This window comes from Monocercomonoides exilis (assembly GCF_001643675.1).
Source record: "Monocercomonoides exilis strain PA203 chromosome Unknown scaffold5-2102611, whole genome shotgun sequence".
Lineage (NCBI taxonomy): Eukaryota > Preaxostyla > Oxymonadida > Polymastigidae > Monocercomonoides > Monocercomonoides exilis.
In genome coordinates this window covers 1,272,117-1,294,908 of record NW_027150550.1, presented here as the reverse complement: position 1 = coordinate 1,294,908, position 22,792 = coordinate 1,272,117, and the positions used below count along the sequence as shown (strand labels likewise).

Genomic DNA, 22,792 nt, shown 5'->3' with positions numbered 1-22,792 from the left:
AAACATTGTTCAGGTTTTGATATCCATTTTAGTAAAGTTTAATCCGTGAGAATAAAAAATTGATAAAAATATGAAAATTTTATTTTTTTAGAAAATAAAACAAAATGAATTTTTCACAAAAATTCACCCATATAATGATAATTTAACATTTGCGACTTTTCAAAAACAATGCAATTAAAAAAATACTTTTTTGAATAATTCTATCTTAAAAATGTTTGTAATTATCTATTCGATTGAAAAACATCAATTAATTTGACAGAATTGTTTATTCTCAGAAAAAATTCAAATTTTTACAAAAAAAAAAAAATGTTCGCTTGTTAACTCAATTAAATTTAAAGGAAATCTGAATAAGTTATATTTATTAGACATTTTCAAGTTATTTTCAACAAACGTTAAACTTAGAATAAAGACAATAAATTTGTAAAGTTTGTACTCATTTTTAAATTGTCAATTAACGTTCCATCAGCCTTAATCCTTGCAATGCTTCTAAGTTTGCCAACTTGCAAAGTTTTATCAATTTGAATTTTTGTACGATCAAAAAGCGCACCAGAGTCAGAAAATCGCACTGCACAATTGCGGATTCATTTTAGAAAAAGTTATGATTTATAAGAAGTAATTTATCGGAGGTTGCTTGGATAATTTATTTCGCACTCGTCAATGAAAAACAGGGTTAATGTTGAAGCTCTTCTCCAATCTTCGAAAGCTGTAAGTGCTTCCTGCAAAATAGAAAAGAAAGAAAATAAATACATAGAAAAAACTAAGATCTCCACGCAAATTATTGATCGCAAACCATGAATTGATTTGTAAGCGCAGAAGGAATCGCCAAATTGTTGTATGATATGTCCAAAGTCTTCAACGAAGGGAGCTTATTTCGAGGTAATAGCACTTGATTTGTCGAGGACAAATCATTTATCACATTTGCTTGAGTAATCATGTGACAATTATATACCACTCCAAGAGAATGTGTTGAAATGCCAGGATAATCTTTATTAATCAGCTGTGTGCGCTCGGAAGTGGAAGAAGGAAGGAGAGGATTAGATGCAGCAAACGGATTCAACATTACATCTTTTGTTTGATAAACTTGATTACTCATCGGAAAAGTGGCAGACGGATCAACAGAAGTCTTTCTACAGTTTGGAAATTGCAGCTCAGGAAGCAAAGGCAGAGGATCGCCTCGTAGGATGTTAAATAAATATGTGACAGAAGCTTTATTCATATTGGAGAAAGAGTCGCGATAGAAAAATCATTATTATAATTAATATTTTCCGCACATAAAGAAATAACGAGAAAATGAAAGAGACAGAAGAAACAGAAAAAAAAAAAAATCAATTTGGAATGAATATTTATTTTCAAAGAAAATTGCAAACCAGATGTGATTCCATTCCCTGCAACTGAAAGGTGCTCCAAAGATGGAAATAAATGTAAGACAACCAAAAGATGCAACAAAAACTTATCTGATAGATGATTGTATGAAAAATTCAGTAAGTTAACAAATGGGAAAAAAGTTGGCGATTGCCTCAGCTCCTCTGTCGGAAAAGCAAGATCAGAAGTTGCATTAGCACTCTGCGATTGACGCTGCGATGCAACTGTTCTAAGCATATGAGAGGCAGTCGGGTCAGAAAATCTTGGAGACAAACAGTCTGCTTTTTGAATACAAGCATCTTTTTGATTATCACCAAAATAATTTGAAGATTCATAAAGTAACTGAAACAGCCGGATGCATGGCTCATCATCTATGTTGCTATACTGAATATAGAAATTCACAACATAGTCAAAAAATAAAAGAAAAAAAAAATAAATAGATTATAAAATAAAAATAATGTCATTCAAGCTCATTAAAAAAAAAAAAGAAAAGAAAAATCAAATGAGCCGCAAACAGAAAGATCAATTTGTGTAAGCACAGAGCCTTTAAAGGATTGCTGCATCAACATCTTTTCGATAAAGCGAGCTGTGCCCATTCCTCCAATTGTCTGTGTCTTTTTAATATAAAACTGCCCAAACAACTGTAAGAACTGGGGCATGTTCCATTTATTACTGTTATTATCCTTTGACTGCTTTTCAGTATCTTCGCGAGGATTGAGTTTCTTGTCCGAGCGGCATGAATACCTTGACGACGGTGCATGAAAATACTTCAGTGAAGAAATTAGTGATACAGGAAAACGATGAATTTTCATTGGATTAGTAATTTGATTTTCAATAAAGAAAGGCGAAGAAACTTGACCTGTTTTTGCAGGCTTTAAGGTTGGAGAGTGAATAAAAGGAGGAGAATTTGGCAGATTGAATTCGCTCATATTCAAAAACGAAGGATTTGCAATGCCTTCCGCGACAGTTTGACGTTCCTGAGGTATTTCCTGTTGAGTTATGGAAGTTACATTACATTCTGCTTTTTTTTCTGTTTGAAATTTAATTTCGTCGAAGGCAGAACCAATGATATCTGATCCAACAAGACAGTAGCCATCTTCTGTGGTCAGCGAAGATATCAGAGGAAAATACAAGAAATGAAATGATTCTTCCAGTATTTCATCGCCAACTTCTGTGGAATCCTCAAGCACATCACTTCTCCTGCTCCAGCCCATGCCAACTTCAGTTCTGCCATCAAATTCATTCTCAATATCGAATCGCTGCTCTTCTGCTGTTCGCCTCATTTTATTTGTTCCGATGAAAGCCTTCTCATTCAGAAATTCACTCTGCACTTCTAACTGTGCTCTGCTTTCTTTTGAAAAGTCCTTGTATTTGGAATTATAAAGCTTTTTTACGCTCCATCCTTTGATACTGCACAACTTTTCATTTGCCGATTCAATCACCTTGTCAACTGTCATCTGTGACTTCACTGGAAGAATAAATCGAGAATCACCTGCAACAATTGGTACATACTAAATGATCAAAATGCAAAAGTTGATTTATCATAGAAATAACAAAAATATGAGCATGTCAATAATATTTTGAAACATTAAACAAAAGATAAATAAGCACACGAAATTCTGGGAATTTTCTGATAGCTTATCATTTGTCTGAATTTCAGAAGAAGTGAATGATGAAGATGAAATGGCAGACGAGGCTGTTTGGTGAAGTGTGGGATTGAATAAAACAGGCGACGAATCACTTGGATCAACTCTTTGAGGCACTGGAGAATGAAGTGGGTCAGTTGCAGAAGAAGAAGCAGAAGAAGAAGTTGTAGTTGCTGCTGTTGTTGACGATGACAATGCATTCTCAGAAGTTGGCAAGTGAATTGAAAAAGGAGCTGCGGATGAATGAAAATGATTTGGGGAAGATGGCGAAAATGGCTCAAGTGATTTCGAAGCAGCTGCATCTTGTTGGCTAAAATGAGTCTGAAGTTGGTTGGGTGATACAAGACGTGGAGATTGCCTATCTGAAGCGTCGTCTTCTTTTGAATTTACTAAAGAAGAAGAAGAAGAAGAAGAAGAAGCAGAAGAAGAAGCAGAAGAAGAAGAAACTTTAGCAGATACTTCAACTGCTTTTTTGGTTTTGTTAAGATCTAATTCATCGATAAGCTGATCCGCCAAAGCATTTATCAGAGTATCACTTAGCGGAGATTGGTAGCTTGGAAGAGATGGTAGCTCAATTTCGTTAGAAATCGATCCCTTTTTGCTGATCTGAATTCTCTCACTCACATTTTGCTGTTGCTGCTTCACTTCTGATTGATGCTTTGAACCCGAAAAATCATCATTGTGCTGAGGTTTCACATCTTCAACAATAATTGGTTTTGTGTTTTGTCCTGTTTTGCTTGTTTCCTTTGAATGCAGTTGAACAGCCGCATTCGAATTGGGCAAAGAAGACGGCTTTGTCGAGTGAGCAGGCTGGTTGTTAGACAGAGAAGCAGGAAGGATTGGCTGAAGAGGCAGCAGTTGCTTCTTTCCATTTTTGACATATTCTTTTTGTGTTTGCCGCTGCATTTCTCTCTTTCGCTCTTGCTGATACTGATTAAACCCTCTCATTTGGTGTGAATAGGGAGAAAGAGAATACAAATACGGATTCATACTCTCACCATATCTTCCCCACAACCCCAACCCTCCAAAATCAGCACCCCATCTGCTTCTATCAAAATATTGCGAACGAACCCTGCCTCTTTCTGGAAGTCCATTGAAGGACGGATACATGTAATTCGGTGCTCTTCCATAAGCTGAAGCATTATTATTGCTTGCGCGCGCCCGATGGCTCCCTCGCTGTTGCTGCTGTGGAAATGCTGGTGCTCGAAACAAGGAGGACGAATTGGGTGCAGATGACAATGTGGATGACGAAGGTGAAGGGAATGATAATGTTGCATTTTGGCGTCTGACACTTGCGTCGAATGATTGGACGATCGAAGGCTGAATCCACCTCACTCCGCTTAACTCCTTTGCATGTTTGATTGTTCTTGCGCCTCTTCCTCCAGTTCCTCTTTCATTCTCCCTTCTTCCTCCAATCGCTTCTGCTTCTGCATCAGCAAGCTCATCATCTTCCATCAGCCTGCCAAACACTCTCTCTAACTCGTCCCATTCATTCACTTCTACAAAATCTTCATCTGTTTTTTGCTCGTTTTCTGTTCGAGTCATTTTGGAGCTGTCCAAATGTTGAGCAGAAGATGCAATAGATTGCATCTGTTTTTGCTGGATAGATCGATCATTTGACAGAATAGCATTTTGGTTGTTCTGAGCAGAAAAAGAAGAATATGCGTTCCCCTTTGAACTTCCAAGCATCTGAGTCTGCTGAAAAGCAGATATCGTTGCGTCAAAAGCACCATTTTGCGCATTTTCATTGGAAATGGCTCTGTTTGTCATCGCTGCGATCTCTCTTCTGTGAATCGCTTCTTTCTCCAGCAGCATCCATCGCTCTTCCAGCCTCCTTTTCCGAATCGCATCTCTCAGCTTCTTTCTTTCTCTCTTCTCTTCTCGCCTTCTCCGTCTTTCTCGTTCTCGTTCTCTTTCGCGCCGGCGCAGCTCCCGCATCTTTCTGTGCCTTTCCTCAGACTTGCTGATTGGCCGCTTTTCTGTTCCTGTGCTTGACGAGTGAGCAGATGCGCGGTGTGAAGAAGGAGACGCTGGCATGCGTCTCATTTCGTCATCGTCCAGTGAATCAAGCGAAGAAGAGGAGGAAGACAGCACAGAGGAGGAAGAATACGCAGAGATAGAGTCAAGAGAGTCTTCGAAGCTGTCGTATGAAGAGATCGAGTCGAGATGGTCAAATGAAGGGATCAGGTCTGAAATGTGTGCGTTTCCAGAACGAAGCGAATACAACTGCTCTTTCGATTGATTCACCGAAGTTGGATTTGGATTTGCATCAGAAGCAGCAAGAGAAGTGGAAGAAGAGCTTAAAGCGCTGAGATGAGTGCTTCTGATAGCTGAGCTGCTGCCTCCTGCCACTTCGTGTAATCCTCTTGGAGACCTTCCAAAAATAGAGCCCAATGAAGGCGTTGAGCTCTGAGACTCAAAGTCATCGTCTGTGAGAATGACTCTGGGAAAAATTGAGTTGCATTTTAAATGAAATAATTGGATAAGCAATTTTGTCAAAGAAAAAAATATTAAAAAGATACAAAAATGTTAAAAATTTAACACAAAAACAAAAACAAAACCTTGTTGGAGCTGGCTTTGAACCAGTTATAACCAAATCATCTGAGTTAACATTAGCTGATGAAGATGAGGAAGAGGAAGAAAACAGTAACGACGAGGAAGAAGAAGAGGCAGACGCAGAAGATGCCGATGATGCTATTGGAGACTTTGGTATTGACGCTGCAACTGAATTTGCTGCCGATGGTGTATCAGTAGCATGCCCACTCGTCTGCTCTTTTTTGGTCTTCTTGTCTGTTTTCTTCTTTCCTTCTTCAATTTTTTCCAAAGCATCGACAGTTCGATTGAACGCCATCAAATCAATCCCCAATTTGCTTTTGATTGCTTCTATTTCAGAAATAGCATCGTCTTTCAATGTTTCATCAAAAATGTCTTTCTCCCTCGTTTTTGCTGATTTCCTTTCCTTTGCTTTTTCTTCTTCAGAGCTGCTTTTTTCAGAATCGCTTTCACTTTCCAATGACATCCCTGGCTTTTCATTGTTGCTTCTCTTTTGATCCTTCGCAATCTTACTCTTTCTTGTTGTCTTTTCCGCATTTTCTTTTCTTTCTTTCTTTTCTTTTCTGTCTGTTTTCTCTCTTTTTTCACCAGCCAAAGATGCAGCTGACGAAACCATCAGCTTTCCCTTTGAAGAAAGCTCTGCATTTGCATCAACAATTGCAGGTGGCTTTTCAGCCGCCTTTTTTGCCATCAGCTCCTTCCATTTTGTTATGCTGGATGGTGTCGAAGCAACAGTGGCATTTCGACTGCTTGAAGAAGAAGAAGAGGAAGAGGAAGAAGAAGAAGAGGAAACATTACTCAAAGCGTTAGCATTTGATGCCTCTTTCACAGACTCATCGTCTTTCTCTTTCTTTTTCTGCAACTTCGATTTTCTTTGGAAAATCTGTTGGTCTGTAGCTTTGCCATCGTCTTCGTCTTCGTCTTCGCCTTCTGGCTCGAAAACAAACTCATTGTGATTATCACTTTCTTCTGTTGAATGTTCATTTTCTTTTGCTTTTTCTTCTTTTGCTTTTTCTGTTTTCGCTTTTTTAGCTTTCTTCTTTTCTTGTACCTCATTCTCGTGCTTTTTTGTCTTTGGTTCAGTTTCATCTCTTATCTCATCCATCTTCCCGTTCTCAACTGTCTGCTCTGTCATCATCTCAACAATACTATCAACATCATCAGCAATTGCATCATGCTCAGTTGGTGGATACTGCTTTGACAATGTGACTGAGGAAGAAACAGAAGCAGAGGAAGAGGAAGAGGCTGAAGTCGTGGAAGATGAAGAGGCAGAGGCAGAGGCAGAGGCAGAGGCAGAAGCAGAGGCTGGCTCAGATGACGAAGAAGAAGCGGAAGCAGATGAAGGTGCAAATACAGAATGAGGAAATGCAGATGCTGACGAAGCATTCACTGAAGCAGAAGAAGATGATGCTGAATGTATTTGTTGATTGTCTTTGTGAATTGCATCAATAATCTCTTTTTCATTTGTCGTTAGCCTTGCTACAGTTTGTTTACTCGAACTAGTTTTGCTAATTTTTTCTTTCTCCTTCGATTCTTTTTCATCTTTCTTTTTGGTTACATTGCTTCTTTGCTCTTTTTCTTTTTCTTTTTCTATTTCTTTTTCTTCCCCTTCTGCTTCTTCTTCCTCATCCAAAATGTTCTGTATGATTCTGTCATTATGAACCCCATCAATTTCTTCATCATTCGCTTTCCTTTTCTTCCCTTTCTTCTTCTTCTTCTTCTTTTTCTTTTCTTCCCATTTATCCAGCGTAACACTCAATTTCTTCAACTCTCCAATCATTTTGACTCTTTCACTGCTGATATGGCCATTGCGAAGATACGATCCTTTCTCCAAGTTCGCATCACTTTCCATAGCAGCAGCTGAACTGCTTGTCTGCCCGTCACGTTCCTTCTCTTTCTCTTTCTCTTTCTCTCTTTCATTCTCTTTCTCCTCCTTCTCTTTCATTTCGAGTGCTTCTGCTTTTTGTGCTGATAAGCTTTCGATCAGATTCAGCACTTCGCACGAACGCGACAGCAGCGCAGCCGAAAGCGCCAGCAGTCTTTTCAGCTCAGCTGTCCGCTCTTCTGCTTCGCTGTCATCTTCATCGTCATTTTCATCATCATCATCATCTTCTTCTTCATCGTCGTCAACGTCGTCACTTTCTGTAGAGGCTTCTTTCTTATTTTTTTCATCTGCTGCTTCACTGCTATTGATATTTTTGTCTTGTCCATTGTTTCTTTCAGCATTGTCACTTATGTCACTTTGCATCGTTTCTTCGTTTTCTCCTCTTTCACTCGTTTTCCCTGTTTCTTTGTCAGCTCCGTCTACACAAATAAGCTCATCCATCTCCATTTTCCCAGAAAACAAGCCATTTTCAAGAGTCTTAGCCTGCTCTTTCAGTTTTTTCTTTAGCAATCTTTTTCTTTTTCGTTCTTCTTCTCTTTCTCTTTCTTCTTTTTCCTTTTGTTCAATTTGCGCGTTTGTCTCTTCGATTTTGTTCTGGATGAATGGAAGAACTTCGCCTTCAAGAAACTCAATGCATATCGATATTTCCTATTGGTAAAAAAATATGTTTGAGAATTTGTGGACAATTTTTGAAAACAATTGCCATTTTTATTAAAAAATGAAAGTATTAGTTCATTGGAAATTACATTAAACAATCACATTTAATCCGATTATTCTTTAAACATTCAATTCAAAAATTGTGCAAACCCCTTTAATATGCCAAGCAACTGATCTTTTAACAAGAGCATCCACATGAGCAGTAATATCCCCCAGTTCTTCTGTTAACTTTGCTTCCTTTTGGCACAAATCAAGCAATGTTTCCATATCATCGTTATTAATCTTCTGAGTCTGCACATGTTTGATGTCATTTCTGGAAGGTGAATATGTGCGTATGACTGTCGTCGTCAGAAAGCTGTAGTCAATCAGAAGTGCCTGATTGTAAGCAGAAAATGGCATTATACATTCAATTTTTTTATAAAGGCAGTAATTTTGAAGAGAGAGAGAGAGAGAGAGAGAGAGAGAGAGAGAGAGAGAGAGAGAGAGAGAGAGAGAGAGAGAGAGAGAGAGAGAGAGAGAGAGAGAGAGAGAGAGAGAGAGAGAGAAAGAGAGAAAGAGAGAAAGAGAGAAAGAGAGAAAGAGAGAAAGAGAAAGAGAAAGAGAGGAAGACGAGAGAAAGAAAGAAAAGAAAAAAATTTGAAAACTTTCATCATAGAAACAGATAATATAAAACAAACTTCTTTCAAAAGCAGCAATTTTTCTTCTTTTTTGTGCAAATCCTCTGTCAATTCATTAATATCTTGCTTCAACTTTTCGATTCTCTCATCTTTTGTCGTTTTTTCCTCATCCATTGCATCTTCTTTTCTCTCATTTCCATTCAATTCCTCTGAACTTTCTTCTCCCCTGCTATTCGCATTTGTCTTACTCAACGTATTTTCTCCTTCTCCATACACCATCCCAAACAGTGGACTCGACAGTATTTCGTCTTCATTCCATCCAAAACGCTGTGTGTGCCCATCATTCGCTTCTACAGAGCTTTCTTCTTCCGTCTGCTCATCGACAACTTCCATCAACAGTTCGTTCAATTCTGATTCAAGATTGCTTATCCTTGTTTTCAATTCAGCGTTTTGCTGCTGCTGCAGTTTTATCATTTTCTCCTTTGTTGAAGCAATGGAAATTGTTGTGACAAGAGAAGGCAGCAAAGGGGATGATTCTGAAGACTGAGAGGATGAAGCGGAGGAGGAAGAGGAGGAAGAGGAAGAAGAAGATGTTGAAGATATTGGAGGAGGACGAGGTGGAGGATCAATGAAGTTCACTTGAATCAGATACTTTTCTTCCAACAAATGCAACTTTTGCACCAAAAGAGGGTTTGAGAAACATTATTCAAAGTTGCCAGAAGAGAATTGAAGATGCATTTTGCCAATTGAGTATTCATCATCGTTTAGAATAAATAGTTAATTTTGAACAAAAAAGATACAAATAATAATCAAATAAAATATATTTGGAATCTCTCATATAAAAAAGTTCCAAACCATCGCATCTCCTTTCTCTTCTGCCTTCAGCGGTGCTAATTTTCCTTCAATTTCACGCAGCTCCTTCAGCTTAGCCTCTGCTTCTTTGATTTGCTGGCTTATTTCTTCCAATTCACCTTTCCACTGAAGAATTTCTGCTCCATCTTCGTCTTCTTCACCTTCGTCTTCGCTGCTGTTGTATTCTTCATCTTCGTTTGATTCATCATCTTGCGCCAACCTGCTTTTCCTTTTATTTCCTCCTTTTTTCTTGCTTTCTTTCGCTTTTTTGTTTTTCAATGCGTTTTTCTTTTCCTTTCGCTTTTTTTTCCTTTCGTATTTCTGCTCACGCTCATTCAGTTCCTGTGCTGCTTTTTTGTAGCAAATTGGTGCTTCAAACCATTTTCGGAGTCTTTAAAAGCACAATTCATCATTTTCAATAAAGAGAATTTCAAATTATTAACAAATGAAAATTGTGAATAAAAATTTCTTTGTTAAGCAAAAAGTTCATACTGGATATAACATTGAGCCATTTTTGAGTAAGCAATGAATACATAATCCCTCAGATCTTCATCAAATGCACTTGGGCCACTGCTCTCCATTAATATTTCTTCCAATCCATCATCGCTTTCTTCTTCAGATGTCTGCGATTCTTCTTCATCATCCCATTCAAACTTCTTTTTTTTCTTCTTTGGTTTCTTTTTCCCTTTCGCTCCTGCTTCGGCATTTCCTTTGCCACTCGTTTTTCCTGCAGTCGTCTTTCGGTCCTTTTCGTTCTCTTTCTTCTTCCACAGCTGCATTTTACTCTTTTCAGTCGACCCATTCACTTTGCACACCTCAATCAGCTGTCTAAACGCAATCAACGCTTCCTCATAATGCCCGTTCTCAAAGTACAGCAAGCCCAAGTTGTAATGGATTGTTGCGAAATTTTCCTATTAAAATGGTTATTAATCGTTTTAGTCAACAAAAATATCAATAAAAAAATCAAAGAAATCGCAATTCATTACTTGTGAAAAAATAGTTTGAAAATATTTCAAAAAATCTTCAGAACCAAACATTTGATTGATATTCACTTACTCATAAATTTTACTTTACTTTTCTTTCTTTTCATCTGTTTCCCAAACCTTGTCCTCTGCATAATGTAATGCGTCTTCATATTTTTCCAAAGCACTTCCCAAATCATCCAATTTCTCATAAGCAATTGCTAAATTAATTAATGGAGCCACAATGAATCGAACAACAATATCATCTGCATCATCCTCTCCATCCATGCTGCTTCCTTTCATTTCTTTCTTTTGCGTCCATTTGCTTTTCCCTCTCTTCCTTGCTTCATGGCCAACCTCATGTATTCTTCTAACAGCCTTTCGAAGGAAATGAACAGATAAATACAGCTTTTTATTAATTTCTTGTTGAATGGTATCTCGCCATTTGTTATTTTTATCAAAAGTTTCATTCATAGCATTCTCCCCAGACTCCTTTTCTTGTTCATCGAACTCACTCAGCTTTTGTTGCAAGAGATTTGTCCAATTTAAAAGTAGCTTTCCGATGTTTGTATAAGCACGATGCTGTTCAAGTATTCTATTTCTAAATTCTGCTTGACTATGGCTTTTTGCAACATCCAGATGCTTTTCATGATACTCTAGTGCTTTAATGAAATCACCTTTTTGCTCGTAGCAGGTTCCAATATGACCCAATGATATCGCTGCGCTCTCAAATCTTCGTTGCCGAAGTGAATTTTCTGCATCTTGCATGTGGTATGCAATAGCTTCGTCAACTCTTCCTTCTTCCATTGCTTGTAACCCTAATTGCGTTAAAAGATATGACTGTTGCACATCATCTTTTGCTTTTATAGCATCTTCAAGTTGTTCGTTAAGCGGCTTTTCTTTTCCTATTTTGAAATAATTTTTAGTCAATATTAAGAATTCAAATGAAGTGAAAATATGGAAAAATAAAAAAATAGCACCATAAAATCGCATTAAAAATGTTATGAATCAATTAAAATAATAAAATATAAACGAAATATTTCGTTTTAAAACCTTTACTTCCTCCAATTCCTCTGTGAGCGCTCATTCAAATTTTCTTCATTTTTTATAATTTTTTGATCACTTTTTATTGAAAAATGTCATTTTGATGAAAAATAAAGGCTGAATTTTATATATGAAAAGCCTCATACACTAATATTTTATATCTTTATATTGAATGTTTTATTAATTGTTGTTTTATTTGCACTATAACTTTTCTTTTAAAAACTTCATTAAAAAAATTAAACATGGAAGAAAGGTTAAAATTATTTCATCTATCGTTTTGGAAAAGAAAATGAACATTCTTTAAGAAAAGTTATAAAACCATTTCAAAGCTGGTATTATGTTCAACTTTCTGAAAATAGTTATTTAACCGAATTGTCAATAAGCTACACCTTTCAACAATAAAATACTTCAAAAAAAGTTGAGTTCAACAATCATTATTTTTTACCGAGCCTTTTATGAATTTTTGTCAAATTTTTTGACATGCTTTGCAAAAGAAGTATTTGTGAACAACAACTATTTGAACATCATGCAATATAGAAAAGAAAAGAAAAACAACTTTGAAATTATCCAGCTTTTTGATTCTTTTCTGTTGCATCCACAAAAACATAACATAACACAACAAACAGCATCATCAGCAGACTAAAACAAATAAAAAAAACAACACAAATAATGCCATTCAGGCATTTAAAAACTCAAATCACCTAAAAAAATTAAAACAGCCAAAGTCGCTTCCAACCTTGGAAAGTCCGAAATGAACTCGAAAGAGCCTGTCCCAATCTCTCCTCTCTCTCCTCTCCTTCCTCTCTCTCCTCTCCTTCCGCTCCTTCCTCACGCCTCCTTGATCACAATCGCCCTCTCCTGTTGTCCCGCCGTCCGCTTCGTCTGCTGCGCCTCTGCATTGAACGTCGCCAATGAGTTGCGAGCAGCTGCAATGAAGTCCCGACTCGCCGATAGATCCACCAGCACCACCTCCAAATGCTTCCAGAACGACCGCGGGTTGTCTACCAGCTCGTCATACACAAACACATCCCCTTTGTCAGACTCAAACGCCACTTGCCCTTCCTCAATGAACTCCTCAGCGGATTCTTTACCAGGAAGCACAGACTCACAGAACACTCGCGATACACGCTTGCGAATATCACTTTTCGTTTCGTTCTGAATCAGAAATTAAAGAGGGAAATATTTTTTCAAATAATAAAAATTATAAAAAGAAAGAAAAAAGAAAGAAAGAAAGTTAAATCAAAAGGAAATTAATTGTGAACAACGTAATTTTCAATCAAAAGCACCAAACCTGAAAATAAGGTATGAAGAACGTCGACTCCTTGTCGCACACCACGGACCAGCTGTCCTCCACAAACAACACACTCAGCTCTTTCATCTCCTGCTGCCCTTTCAGCGCCTCCAGCGGAGCAACCTCTGCCTTCAGCAGCCACGCCGGGTTCATCACAATCGGCGCAATCATCGCAAACGGCTCCAACATCCGCGCTTTTCCTGGCTTTGTAGTCGGCACTGCCCACAACCTCAGCGGAAGCACATCAATCTCCTCATCGCGAAAATACTCTTCTTTTCCGCATTCTTCCTTCCCAGGCACAAATAACCCTTTTTCCCCAGCCACTTTCCGAATCTCCTCTTCTGCGCCATATTCAAACCGAGGCATCTTCTTATGCTTCACCACACGCCGCAGCTCGCCCATCAGCCCCATCACCGTCGACTGCTTCGTTACAGACACTTTGTACTTGCCCACCAGTACCAGCCCATGTTCTTTGCTCACTCCAATCTCCAAGTGGAACTTCGAGTTGTATTCCTCCAGCGACTCCTCCAGCACCCTCACCGCGACGCTCAGCCTCGCCTTGCATTCTCCATCCCCGTAGTTCCCATACTCCACTATCTCTGTGACCCTGTCTGTTGTCTGCGGATTAATCTCCCTCAGCGCCATCGTCCCCGGGTCGCATGTCCACAGCTGCAGATGGCTCGGCTTCTGCCTCAGATGCGCCCCAACCGCATCGGCCAGGTCGAAATAGTAGCCCCGCCCGCTCACTCTGATCTTCCCGAGTTCTTTCCCTGGGTCGTCCCTATCAGCCAGCCCCACAATCACCTCACTCTCTCTCTTCGCCCACCACTTCCACGCCAAGCACTCAGAGTCTTCAGCAATCTCCTCGTTGCTCGCTGCCTCCTGCAGAATCACCTCGTCGCCTACACCCAGCCGCTCCCGCATTGTGTTTGACCGCCAGTCAATTGCCGGGCCTACACCACTGGCAAAGTGGAAGAGAATGGTAGAGGCACAGAAGTCTTCAGGTTTCATTGAGAGAAGACGGTGCTTTGTGCGAGAACGAGAAGTTGAATGAGAATGAGAGTGAGAATCAGAATGAGAATTGGAATGAGAGCGGGAAAGAGGCAAGGAAGATGGAGAAGGGCAAGCAGAAGACGCAGAGAAGGAAAGCGAAGCTGTGGGAGAAAATGCCTGTGGCGATGTTGCATTCATTGAAGACAGGGTAGAAGCAGATGATAAAGACGATGCTGAAGTGGAAAAGAAAAAAGAAGAAGGCAAAGCGACAGTTGACAAGAGAGGAGTGGCAGAAGGAGAAGCAGCTTCTTCTGGAGTAATCGGTACAGGCAGTTGTGAAGGTGATGTGGGTGATGAAGGGACATGCAGTGGATCAGGTGTGGTTGGGGTTGTGGCTGGAGCAGCAGTAGAGGAGGAAGAAGGAGAGGATGAGGAGGAAGGAGAGGATGAGGTAACTATAGTAGTTGCGGATATGTTTGAGTTTGTTTTTGTGTCTGTGTAAGTGGTGGGTGAAGTGGCAGCAGAGTGAAATGACAGATATTCAGCAAACAGCTTCTGAATCGCCCGTGCCATGTCGGAAAAGACCATCCCTTCATCCACAGTCAGCTGGCCAAGAAAAGAGACAGTGTGCGTCTTCTTGTCAAAGAAACGCAAAAACAGCAGAATCTCCCTCTTTGCTATTATTGCATCTGAAGAGGCGTCCTTTTCCTTTTCCTTCTCTTTCTCTTTCTTCCTCTTCTTCTCTTCAGCTTCTGATTGAGGAGTTTTGTGTATGTGTCCCTGATGTATATGCTGCTGTTGTTGTAGTTGTAGCTGCTGCTGCTGTTGTCGTGAGTGCTTCTTCGATTTCCTCACATTCTTCTCCCTTTCAGCCTCAAACAATTTTTTGCTCTGTGCTGCATCTTCCACATACAACATGTTCGACCCAGACAGAAACAGCTGTGCCAGCACCGTCTCATCCAGCTGGCTCGCATCTGCGCCGTTTTCTCCGCCAATCAGCGAGAACGGCTTGAGCACGGCTTTCTTTTCCTTTCCCATCGACGGCAGCTCCCTCGTCAGATATCCAAAGGGCTTCTCGTACTTCAGCGTTGGCACAGCGCCGGCTGACACATCTCTCTCTTCTCTCCGCATCATCATCCACAAATGCTGCTTCTCCGCACTTATCCCGCAAAGCTTCTCAATCTCTGCTTTCAGCTCCTTCATCGTGTTCGTCCGCTTCATCACAAGCAAACTGCCCCCTTCTTCTTCAAACAGCGGGCGAAAAAGCGTCAGTTCTGTTGACACCTCTTCTGGTATCATCCCAAGCGCTGAAAATTGCTCAAGCGAATCTGAATCTTCTCCTTCGCTGCTCTCTTTCTCACGTTCCTTCCCTTTCCCTTTCCCTTTTCTCTTCTTCTTTTCCTTTTCTTTCTCCCTTGCCTTCGCCTTCTCCTTCTCCCTTTCCCTTTCCCTCTCCTTCTGCCTCCACTGCTCCTCTCCTTCCCACAGCCTCTTCAGTGTAAACAGCCTAAACACAATCCTCAGCCTCCTCTCGCGATGGCTCACGATCGAATGCACAATATGCGGTGGGATATCTTCTTCCTTCACACCCTGAAACAGCTTCCCTATCAGACTCGTCCGCACATACACCAACATATACGCCGACGACACTTTTGAATGCTTCCACTGCAGCGAGCGCACAGCTGGCGACAAAGAGCCTCCTCCTTCCAAAATACTTGAGCTTGGCGCGCGGCCGTAGTTGTCTTCTATTGCATCGCGTTCAGACGCTCTTGTCACCCACTCGTCGTTGAACTGGAACCACTCGCCGTTGCACTGGGGCTGGATGAATGCCTTGTAATGCCCTGCACCGACACCTCCGCTGTGCACAAGGACAGAATGAAGAGTGTATTTAAAAGGGGAGGCAGATGCAGTGGAGCGGGGGGCAAGATTCGGCTGGGTTGATGGAGGAAGCAAAGAAGGGGCAAAGGAACAGGCGAGAAAGGCAAACTTCTGGAGCATTTCGAGAGATAAGGGGGTGTGCTCGTTTGAAATGTGAGGAGAGGGGGAAGGGGAAGGAGAAGAGGAAGAAGAAGAAGAAGAAGAAGGGGAAAGTGATGATGAAGGGGATGACGTGCGAGAATATGGAGGAGGATTGGATGTTGTGTTGGATGAAGCGGAAGGTGATTGAAGAATAGGAGCAGCAGATGATGGTGAAATGCTTGGAGAAGAAGCAGAAGAAGAGTTTGAAAGAGATGGAGAAAGAGAAGAAGAAGAAGAAGAAGATGATGATGATGATGATGAATCCTGACTCACAGCCTCTTTCGATTCCCCCTTTGCTGCCTGCTCTTCTTCTCTTCTCTTCCTGCTTTCTTTCTCTTCCTTCTCTCTGATTCCCAAAATCTTCTTCTCCTGTTCTTTGCTTGGCTTTGCCACGTAGCGTGTGAGGTCGATTTCTCTGTAGAATTCGAATCGGTCGTGCACTTTCTCCATCTGGTCGGTGGTGACGTCGTATTCCCAGCGCATCAGCTGCAGGTGGAGGATGGGCGGAAGATACAGGAATTTGCTCGACTGGTCGGAAATGATTGGGGTAAAAAAAATAAATATTGATTTTTTTGGGTTATAAGTGAGATAAGTTGTTGTTAAAAGCCAGAACAAATTGAGAAAGCAGTCAATAATTTGTATTTAAATTTGTTTTAAATAAAATCTAAAATAAAAGAATTTCTTTTCATTTTACATTATACACACTTTTTTAGCCTTTTGCAAGCCAAAGCCCTCAGCCATGTATTTGTTGTCTCCATCGAGTGTCTCTTCTTCTGTGTATCTGTTGAACGAGTCATAAATAGTCTTGCATCCTTTCACTTGCAAACTGAATGTCATACAAGAATAATAATAATAAATAAAAAGTCAATTGATTGAATAAAGGCAGATAAATACATTCATTCATATCAAATTAATAAATCAAAATTAAAATTCATAAAGAAAGATTGAAAACGTGAAATAGAAACAGAGCAAAAAACAATACACTATCCAATTTATTAGAAAAAAAAAAATCAAACCTGATATCAAAAAAAGTTTCTTCTTTTATGCTTTCGAATGGAACTTTAACACATTTGATAGAAGTTACAATGCGCCCTTCGAGAAGTCGATTGAAGCATCCACGAAATGGAGTGCCCTGAAATTACAGCAGGAAAAGGAATATTGAATTCAATTTCAAAGCAAAACAATCCAACAGAAAAAAAAAAAAAAAAAAAAAAGAGAGAGAGAGAGAGAGAGAGAGAGAGAGAAAGAAAGAGAGAGAGAGAGAGAGAGAGAAGGAGGAGGAGGAGGAGGAGAAGAAGAAGAAGAAGAAGAAGAAGAAGAAGAAGAAGAAGAAGAAGAAGAAGAAGAAGAAGAAGAAGAAGAAGAAGAAAGAATAGAAAAAAGCAGAAGATAAGTTCATTTTCACATTTTTTCAAAAAAAAAATCAACAGAAATTCAAAGTTAAATAAAAAAAAAGAAGAAAATAGCAAACTTTCAGTTTCTGCATGAGTGTGTCAAGCAGAACTCTGTTTAATTCTTGAATGTCGTGTTGCTGAAAGCCATCTGATTCTGTCCATCCAAAAGATCGAGTAAGCTCCAACGTGGAAACACTAAAGAATACAATGAAATGAAAAGTTGATTGGAAAAAAAAGAAGAGCATAGTGAAATAACACAAAATGAAAGAAATTACAAAAAAACACTCGAAAATTGAAAATAAAATAAAAATAATCTGGATAAATAAGCAGATATCCACCATGTTATTCAATTTGAGAAAAAAGTTTAACAATAACACATAAAAATATGAAACTTTATGTTCTCTTTCAAAATACCTTTCATCAGATGTTTGCAATGAATAAAACAATCTTTGTAATGCCTCTGCTATTTTGGGCTGTCTGTATTTTTTATTTTTCAAATCCAACGCAATAAAATCGCTTTCATCGTCACCTTCTCTGTCTTCGTCAATAGGCATGTGATAAACGCACTAAAGTCATGTTTGTAAAAAGAACCAAAAAAAATGAAAATATAATATTTTTTTTTTCAAAATTTAAACATCAAAAGAATCATTCATCATTCAAATTATTGAATAAAAATTATCTCATTCAAAGAAAGTTGAAATGTTTCAAAGAATTCAACACACCCATCTGAACAATGGCGTATGATACAATGTCTGAAGAAGTGAATTCAAATAGCAAGTTGCTCCTTGATTCTCAAGGCCGACCATCCCTGTTCCTTTTTTTGAAATGTTTTTCGTTCTTGATTGATCATGCTCGTCATACGGCTGAGATTTTTGTGTTCATTATTTTTGAAGATAATCAGAAAGGTGTTAATGTACAAAAGAAATACCTCAATCTGAAAGGTTATTGAAATTTTTCCATTAACAAGATATCCATCGGCTTCTGTCAAACGACTGCGATGTATAAAGTTCCAATTGCCTCTGTCTCGCTCGCGAATATTAAAAAAATGTGTATCCTCTGAAAAGAAAATGAAAAAATGACTGAAATCATAATCTTTAAAAGTCAAACCTTTTGTAACACTAAGTTTTGGATTTTCATTTTCAAGAGTGATCGTGTAATGAAATGTTTTAGAAAACTGACTTTGTAAGTCATCAAACGACTATTTTCGTTTGTAATAATTAAATTTTGCAAGTGTAAAATAATATCACTTAAAAAAATCAAACTGCACAATCGAGAAAAACTGCTTGATACTGTGGATACGTGTAGTTTCCAGGACAAGTGAATATTCTCCTGTGAAAGTGCAAAAAACATTTAGAAATTTTAAAAATTTTGCGTCATTTTTGCATTCAAAAATTCGTATAAATAGAAAAAATGAAACAAAATTTTTAATAACCATTTAAGTCCAAAGGCTTCAACTGTTGGGCTATAATGAGGTTGGTCAGGAATAAATGACCACAAAATCTTCCTGGTAATGATTGCATCATGAAGGTCATCTTCTTGTTCTTTTACATCTTTCTTATCTTCAACACTTTTTAAGCTGACTTTTTTCCTGAATTTTTGAATAAACTTTCTCGTTTTAACGAATAAAATTGAGAAATGCTCCCATTACATTTCTTCAATTTTCAAATTTATTTTTTTCTTTCAAGTACAAAAATAACATAAAAAACAATGACTATTTAGTAAAATACAATAAGCTATTAAATAGAGTGTCACTTCTTTTTCTTTCCTAAACGAAAAAAAAGAAAATATTATCCAATAAAAAAATCAAAATTTGTCACACCTTTACTCTTTTTGTTGTGACCCTTTGTCGATGCATCTTTTTCATTGTCAGGCTTATCGAGAAAGCCACCAATTTTCAAAACATTTTGCGCTGATTCACAAAAATCTTTAAATCTATCTGATCCAAGTAATATACCTCCGAACCATCTTGTTACCATAACAACAACATTATCAATTTTCATTTTTTGAAGCAAATACAGCAACGTTGCACCTGCTCCGTCTTCTCCGTCATCATCATAGGACTCAAAATTTGGAGAATTAATCCTAAATGCAACAACGTTATGTGTCGCTCTGGCAATATCTTTATTCGTCTTCAGATCCGCAACAAAACTTTCAACTTCTTCATGAGATAAAACATTTGCAGCAAATCCCAAAAATTTACCTATATTAATGGTTGCAAAAGGATATTGCATGCGCATACAAAATAAGAATGACAAACTTTTTCTATCAACAAGAGGTTCACCTTGGAATATTTCAAGTTTTCTGGTTGGCACTGTCTTTTTTGGCACAACTTCTTCTTCGTGCTTCTTTTCTTCCTTCGAAGGTTGACTTGAGGATGAACTTGCCTTTTTGGATTGGGCTTCTGGAACTTTCTCATCCAAAACCCTAAAATTTACAAATATTTTCGGTTTCAAGCATTGAAATTAAATTAAATCAGACCACTGAAAGAAAGCATAGAGAAGCGCATCTTTTGTATCCAAGTATAATTCTTCGATTTTCGATGCCATCTCCTCGAAAATTTCATGAGAAAAATATTTAATTGCTGGAACAGAACGTAACAGAGTTGGCGGAGATTTCGAAGGATAATTAAAAGGTAACACTAAAGTTAACCAATGGGATTCATCAAGTTTTAATTTAACTAAACGCTCCTTTGACTTTGTTTCTCTGTTTCGCTGCGTTTCAACAGCAATAGTTTCGGAACCAAATATACTTTTTAATGTTTCAATTTCTTCTTCCTGTCTTTCGTCATCCATTGGAGTTTATATTAAAAAGCCAATAATTAATAAAACCAAAAATGAAGAATTCACAATAAAAACTTAATGGGTAAGAAGAAGATGAGGATCTCTGAAACAATTCATTAAAATTTAATAAAAACCAGAAAATAACAATGACAATTTTTATCATATGCGATTAGATTTTTCTTTCGAATTATAATTCGAAATATCACTGAAATGATGATTTTTTATATTGTTTCATATTTCTCGACTTATAATTTGTTGTTTTTTGATATATAGATATAGATTTGTTTGTTTTCAAAATTTTAAATCTCTCTATGAAGATTGATATTAGTTTTCTTTGAGACTTATAAAAAATCTTTCATGGATATTTGAAAAAGATGAAAACTTTTCTGTGAGAAATGAGTGGAAATTGAAATTTTATTTTTTGAATGATTTTTTGATTTGAAATGATGATTAGAAAAAAAGTTATCAATTTAATCGTTCAATTGATGTTGTATGTTACGAAAATATTAATTAGTCGCAAAAAGTAGTTTTCAATAAAAAAAAAAAAAAAAAAAAAAAAAAAAAAAAAAAACAGTAAAAATTAATTTGTGCGATGAAAATATAAAATAAGATGTTGCAATATTACAAGAAAAACATATACATAAAGGTTATAAATCAAGATGATTTATGATGGGGAAATCATCAAAATAAAGTGTTGTTGGAAATCTAAATTGAAATAAACGATGCTGAAATTCTTCAAGCAATCCAAAACAGTCTACAACTAAAAATACTCCTGTGAAGTGTTCAATGCAAACTTTGCATTGCAAACGAAAAATCAAAATAAAAAAAAAAGTAGAAGAAGAAGAAGGAAAAAAAAGAAAATACATAACAATTCTACCTACAACTCAGATTTCATGCGAATCAAGCGCAAGGTGATTTAAAGCCAATTGCTCCGCCATTCGTAAAGATAAGGACGACGGAGTATATTCCATAGAACCCACTCATTATGAGTGAGACGCAATAGAGAACCAGAATACTAAATAGCAGAATGGAATAGCGATGATACTTCACAGCCAGCCTTGAAATAACAAGCAGGCCAATCAACGCCCCCGCCACGCCAATCGCAAAGAAAAACACCCCAAAATCGATCGGCAGCAAGGAAGACACCGCAAACTGGGCAGTAGCCGATGCCGACGTCGCGAGCAGCAGCGCCGATGTTGTGGCAGTAACAACTGGAACAAGGATCCCCATCTCCAACAGGACAGGTGAAGTGACAAGTGCTCCTCCGATGCCAAGCAGCCCTGCAATAAACCCAGCCGCGATGCACGCAATGGGCAGCAGCACAGCCGTCTTCGGCTTCCAGTGCACGTCTCCGATGGCGAATGGGTAGTTGAGCCGCTTCTTCTTCCTCTCCTCTTGCATCAGCACAAGCCCTGCAAAGAGCGCCAGAAGGATGGAGACAAAAATAAACAAGCCAAACGACAGCCAGTCAATCATCGAGCACTTCTCAACGCCAAAGAGAGATTTTGCCCCTCCTTTCCCGCCACGCACAAACGACACAAAGACAAGCAAGCACCAGTTCCCGAAACAGAACAGAAGTTTGATCACTGGGAAATGCTGCTCTTTCTTTAAAATGCGCTCCAATTCAAGAGCATCTCGATCTTTCTTTGGCGTCGCCTTTTTCAGTGAACCTTCATCTGTTTCTGGAGAAGATGTTTCATTTTCTTGCATTCCTTTGGAACAGTCTTTGTTTTTTTGATGCTGTTCAGATTCTTTTGTTTCTTCCTCTTCATTTACAATGTCTTTTACAGAATGCAATACAGCATTGTCTGCACCAATTTCCTCCTCATTGTTGATGGATGAAATTTTGTGTTCGTTCAAATCAGTACTCTTACAGTCTATTTGATTTGATGAAACAGCCATAGATATTGGCCTTTTTTTATCATCGAATGGTACCATTTCGTGTGTTGATTTTGATACATCACCCAAATTTCCACTTGAGTTTTTCTTGCGAAACATTCGTTCCTGCCTCAGTTCTTTAACGGCCTTAATTTTATGGGGAAAAAAAAATAAAGAATTGAAGAGGATATAATTGGATGAAAAGCTGATGAACAAAATTTTCTATTTCAAACCCTTTTAATAGTACTTGAAATTGTTGATATTAAAAATAAAACCATCAAAATCATAATGACCCATTGCGGTAGTAATGGTGCTACGAAAACACCAATAAATGACCCACAGAGTAAAGAAGGAAACAAAACGAAAACAACATCAAATGCAATTCGCGGACGATTTCTCGTTGGATGTCGACTAATTGCTCCAGCAAAAAATGAAATTATACCATTACCGAGAATTGTAGCTTGGGAAATTGCAACAGCTTGAACTGATGAAAAAGCAGAACAAAGAGCAAGAACAGGAACTGCAAATGAACCACCACCAAGTCCCGTTGCTCCTCCAAGGATAGAAACGAAAAACAACGCAAATATAGTAAGAACGCTGTATCCGCTCATTGGAAACAAAGTTCTGTGTGTGCATTGTCCTTTTAAGCAATATGATTGCAAACTGCAGTGTTCATCGCTTGTGCAAACAGTGCATGTTTCATTCACACAACCATTAGAATTTGGACATACAAAATCAACATTTTTACGATTGCATTTTGTTGATGAAACATCTGAAACAAACAAAAATAAGAAAAATATCCACATTAATTTGAGAAATTAAAAAAAAAAAAGGGTTACTAATAAAAATTGAAAATTAA

General features: G+C 38.2%; 3 protein-coding genes across 3 annotated transcripts; all 3 read right to left on the bottom strand.

Annotated features, from left to right (window-relative positions):
- Positions 1-617: 617 nt before the first annotated feature.
- Positions 618-11,621, bottom strand: MONOS_6599 (uncharacterized protein; the record flags this gene model as incomplete). The annotated part of the gene is made up of 12 exons (XM_067876838.1): positions 618-716; positions 791-1,206; positions 1,368-1,746; positions 1,878-2,873; positions 2,976-5,451; positions 5,570-8,094; positions 8,254-8,478; positions 8,781-9,392; positions 9,576-9,963; positions 10,065-10,483; positions 10,676-11,439; positions 11,588-11,621. 12 exons carry the CDS (start codon positions 11,619-11,621, stop codon positions 618-620), a joined length of 9,333 nt encoding a protein of 3,110 aa, XP_067734337.1.
- Positions 11,622-12,014: 393 nt separating this feature from the next.
- MONOS_6598 (putative ubiquitin carboxyl-terminal hydrolase like protein) lies at positions 12,015-20,067 on the bottom strand (the record flags this gene model as incomplete). Its single annotated transcript, XM_067876837.1, has 15 exons — positions 12,015-12,733; positions 12,870-16,409; positions 16,587-16,707; positions 16,898-17,013; positions 17,353-17,470; positions 17,690-17,841; positions 17,998-18,138; positions 18,204-18,331; positions 18,383-18,473; positions 18,538-18,604; positions 18,708-18,863; positions 19,028-19,040; positions 19,095-19,475; positions 19,533-19,699; positions 19,754-20,067. The coding sequence occupies 15 exons, from the start codon at positions 20,065-20,067 to the stop codon at positions 12,407-12,409; spliced, it is 5,832 nt and encodes a 1,943-aa protein (XP_067734336.1). The 3' UTR covers positions 12,015-12,406.
- An 888-nt stretch (positions 20,068-20,955) lies between these two features.
- Positions 20,956-22,739, bottom strand: MONOS_6597 (putative sulfite exporter TauE; the record flags this gene model as incomplete). The annotated part of the gene is made up of 2 exons (XM_067876836.1): positions 20,956-22,080; positions 22,167-22,739. 2 exons carry the CDS (start codon positions 22,737-22,739, stop codon positions 20,956-20,958), a joined length of 1,698 nt encoding a protein of 565 aa, XP_067734335.1.
- Positions 22,740-22,792: the final 53 nt, after the last annotated feature.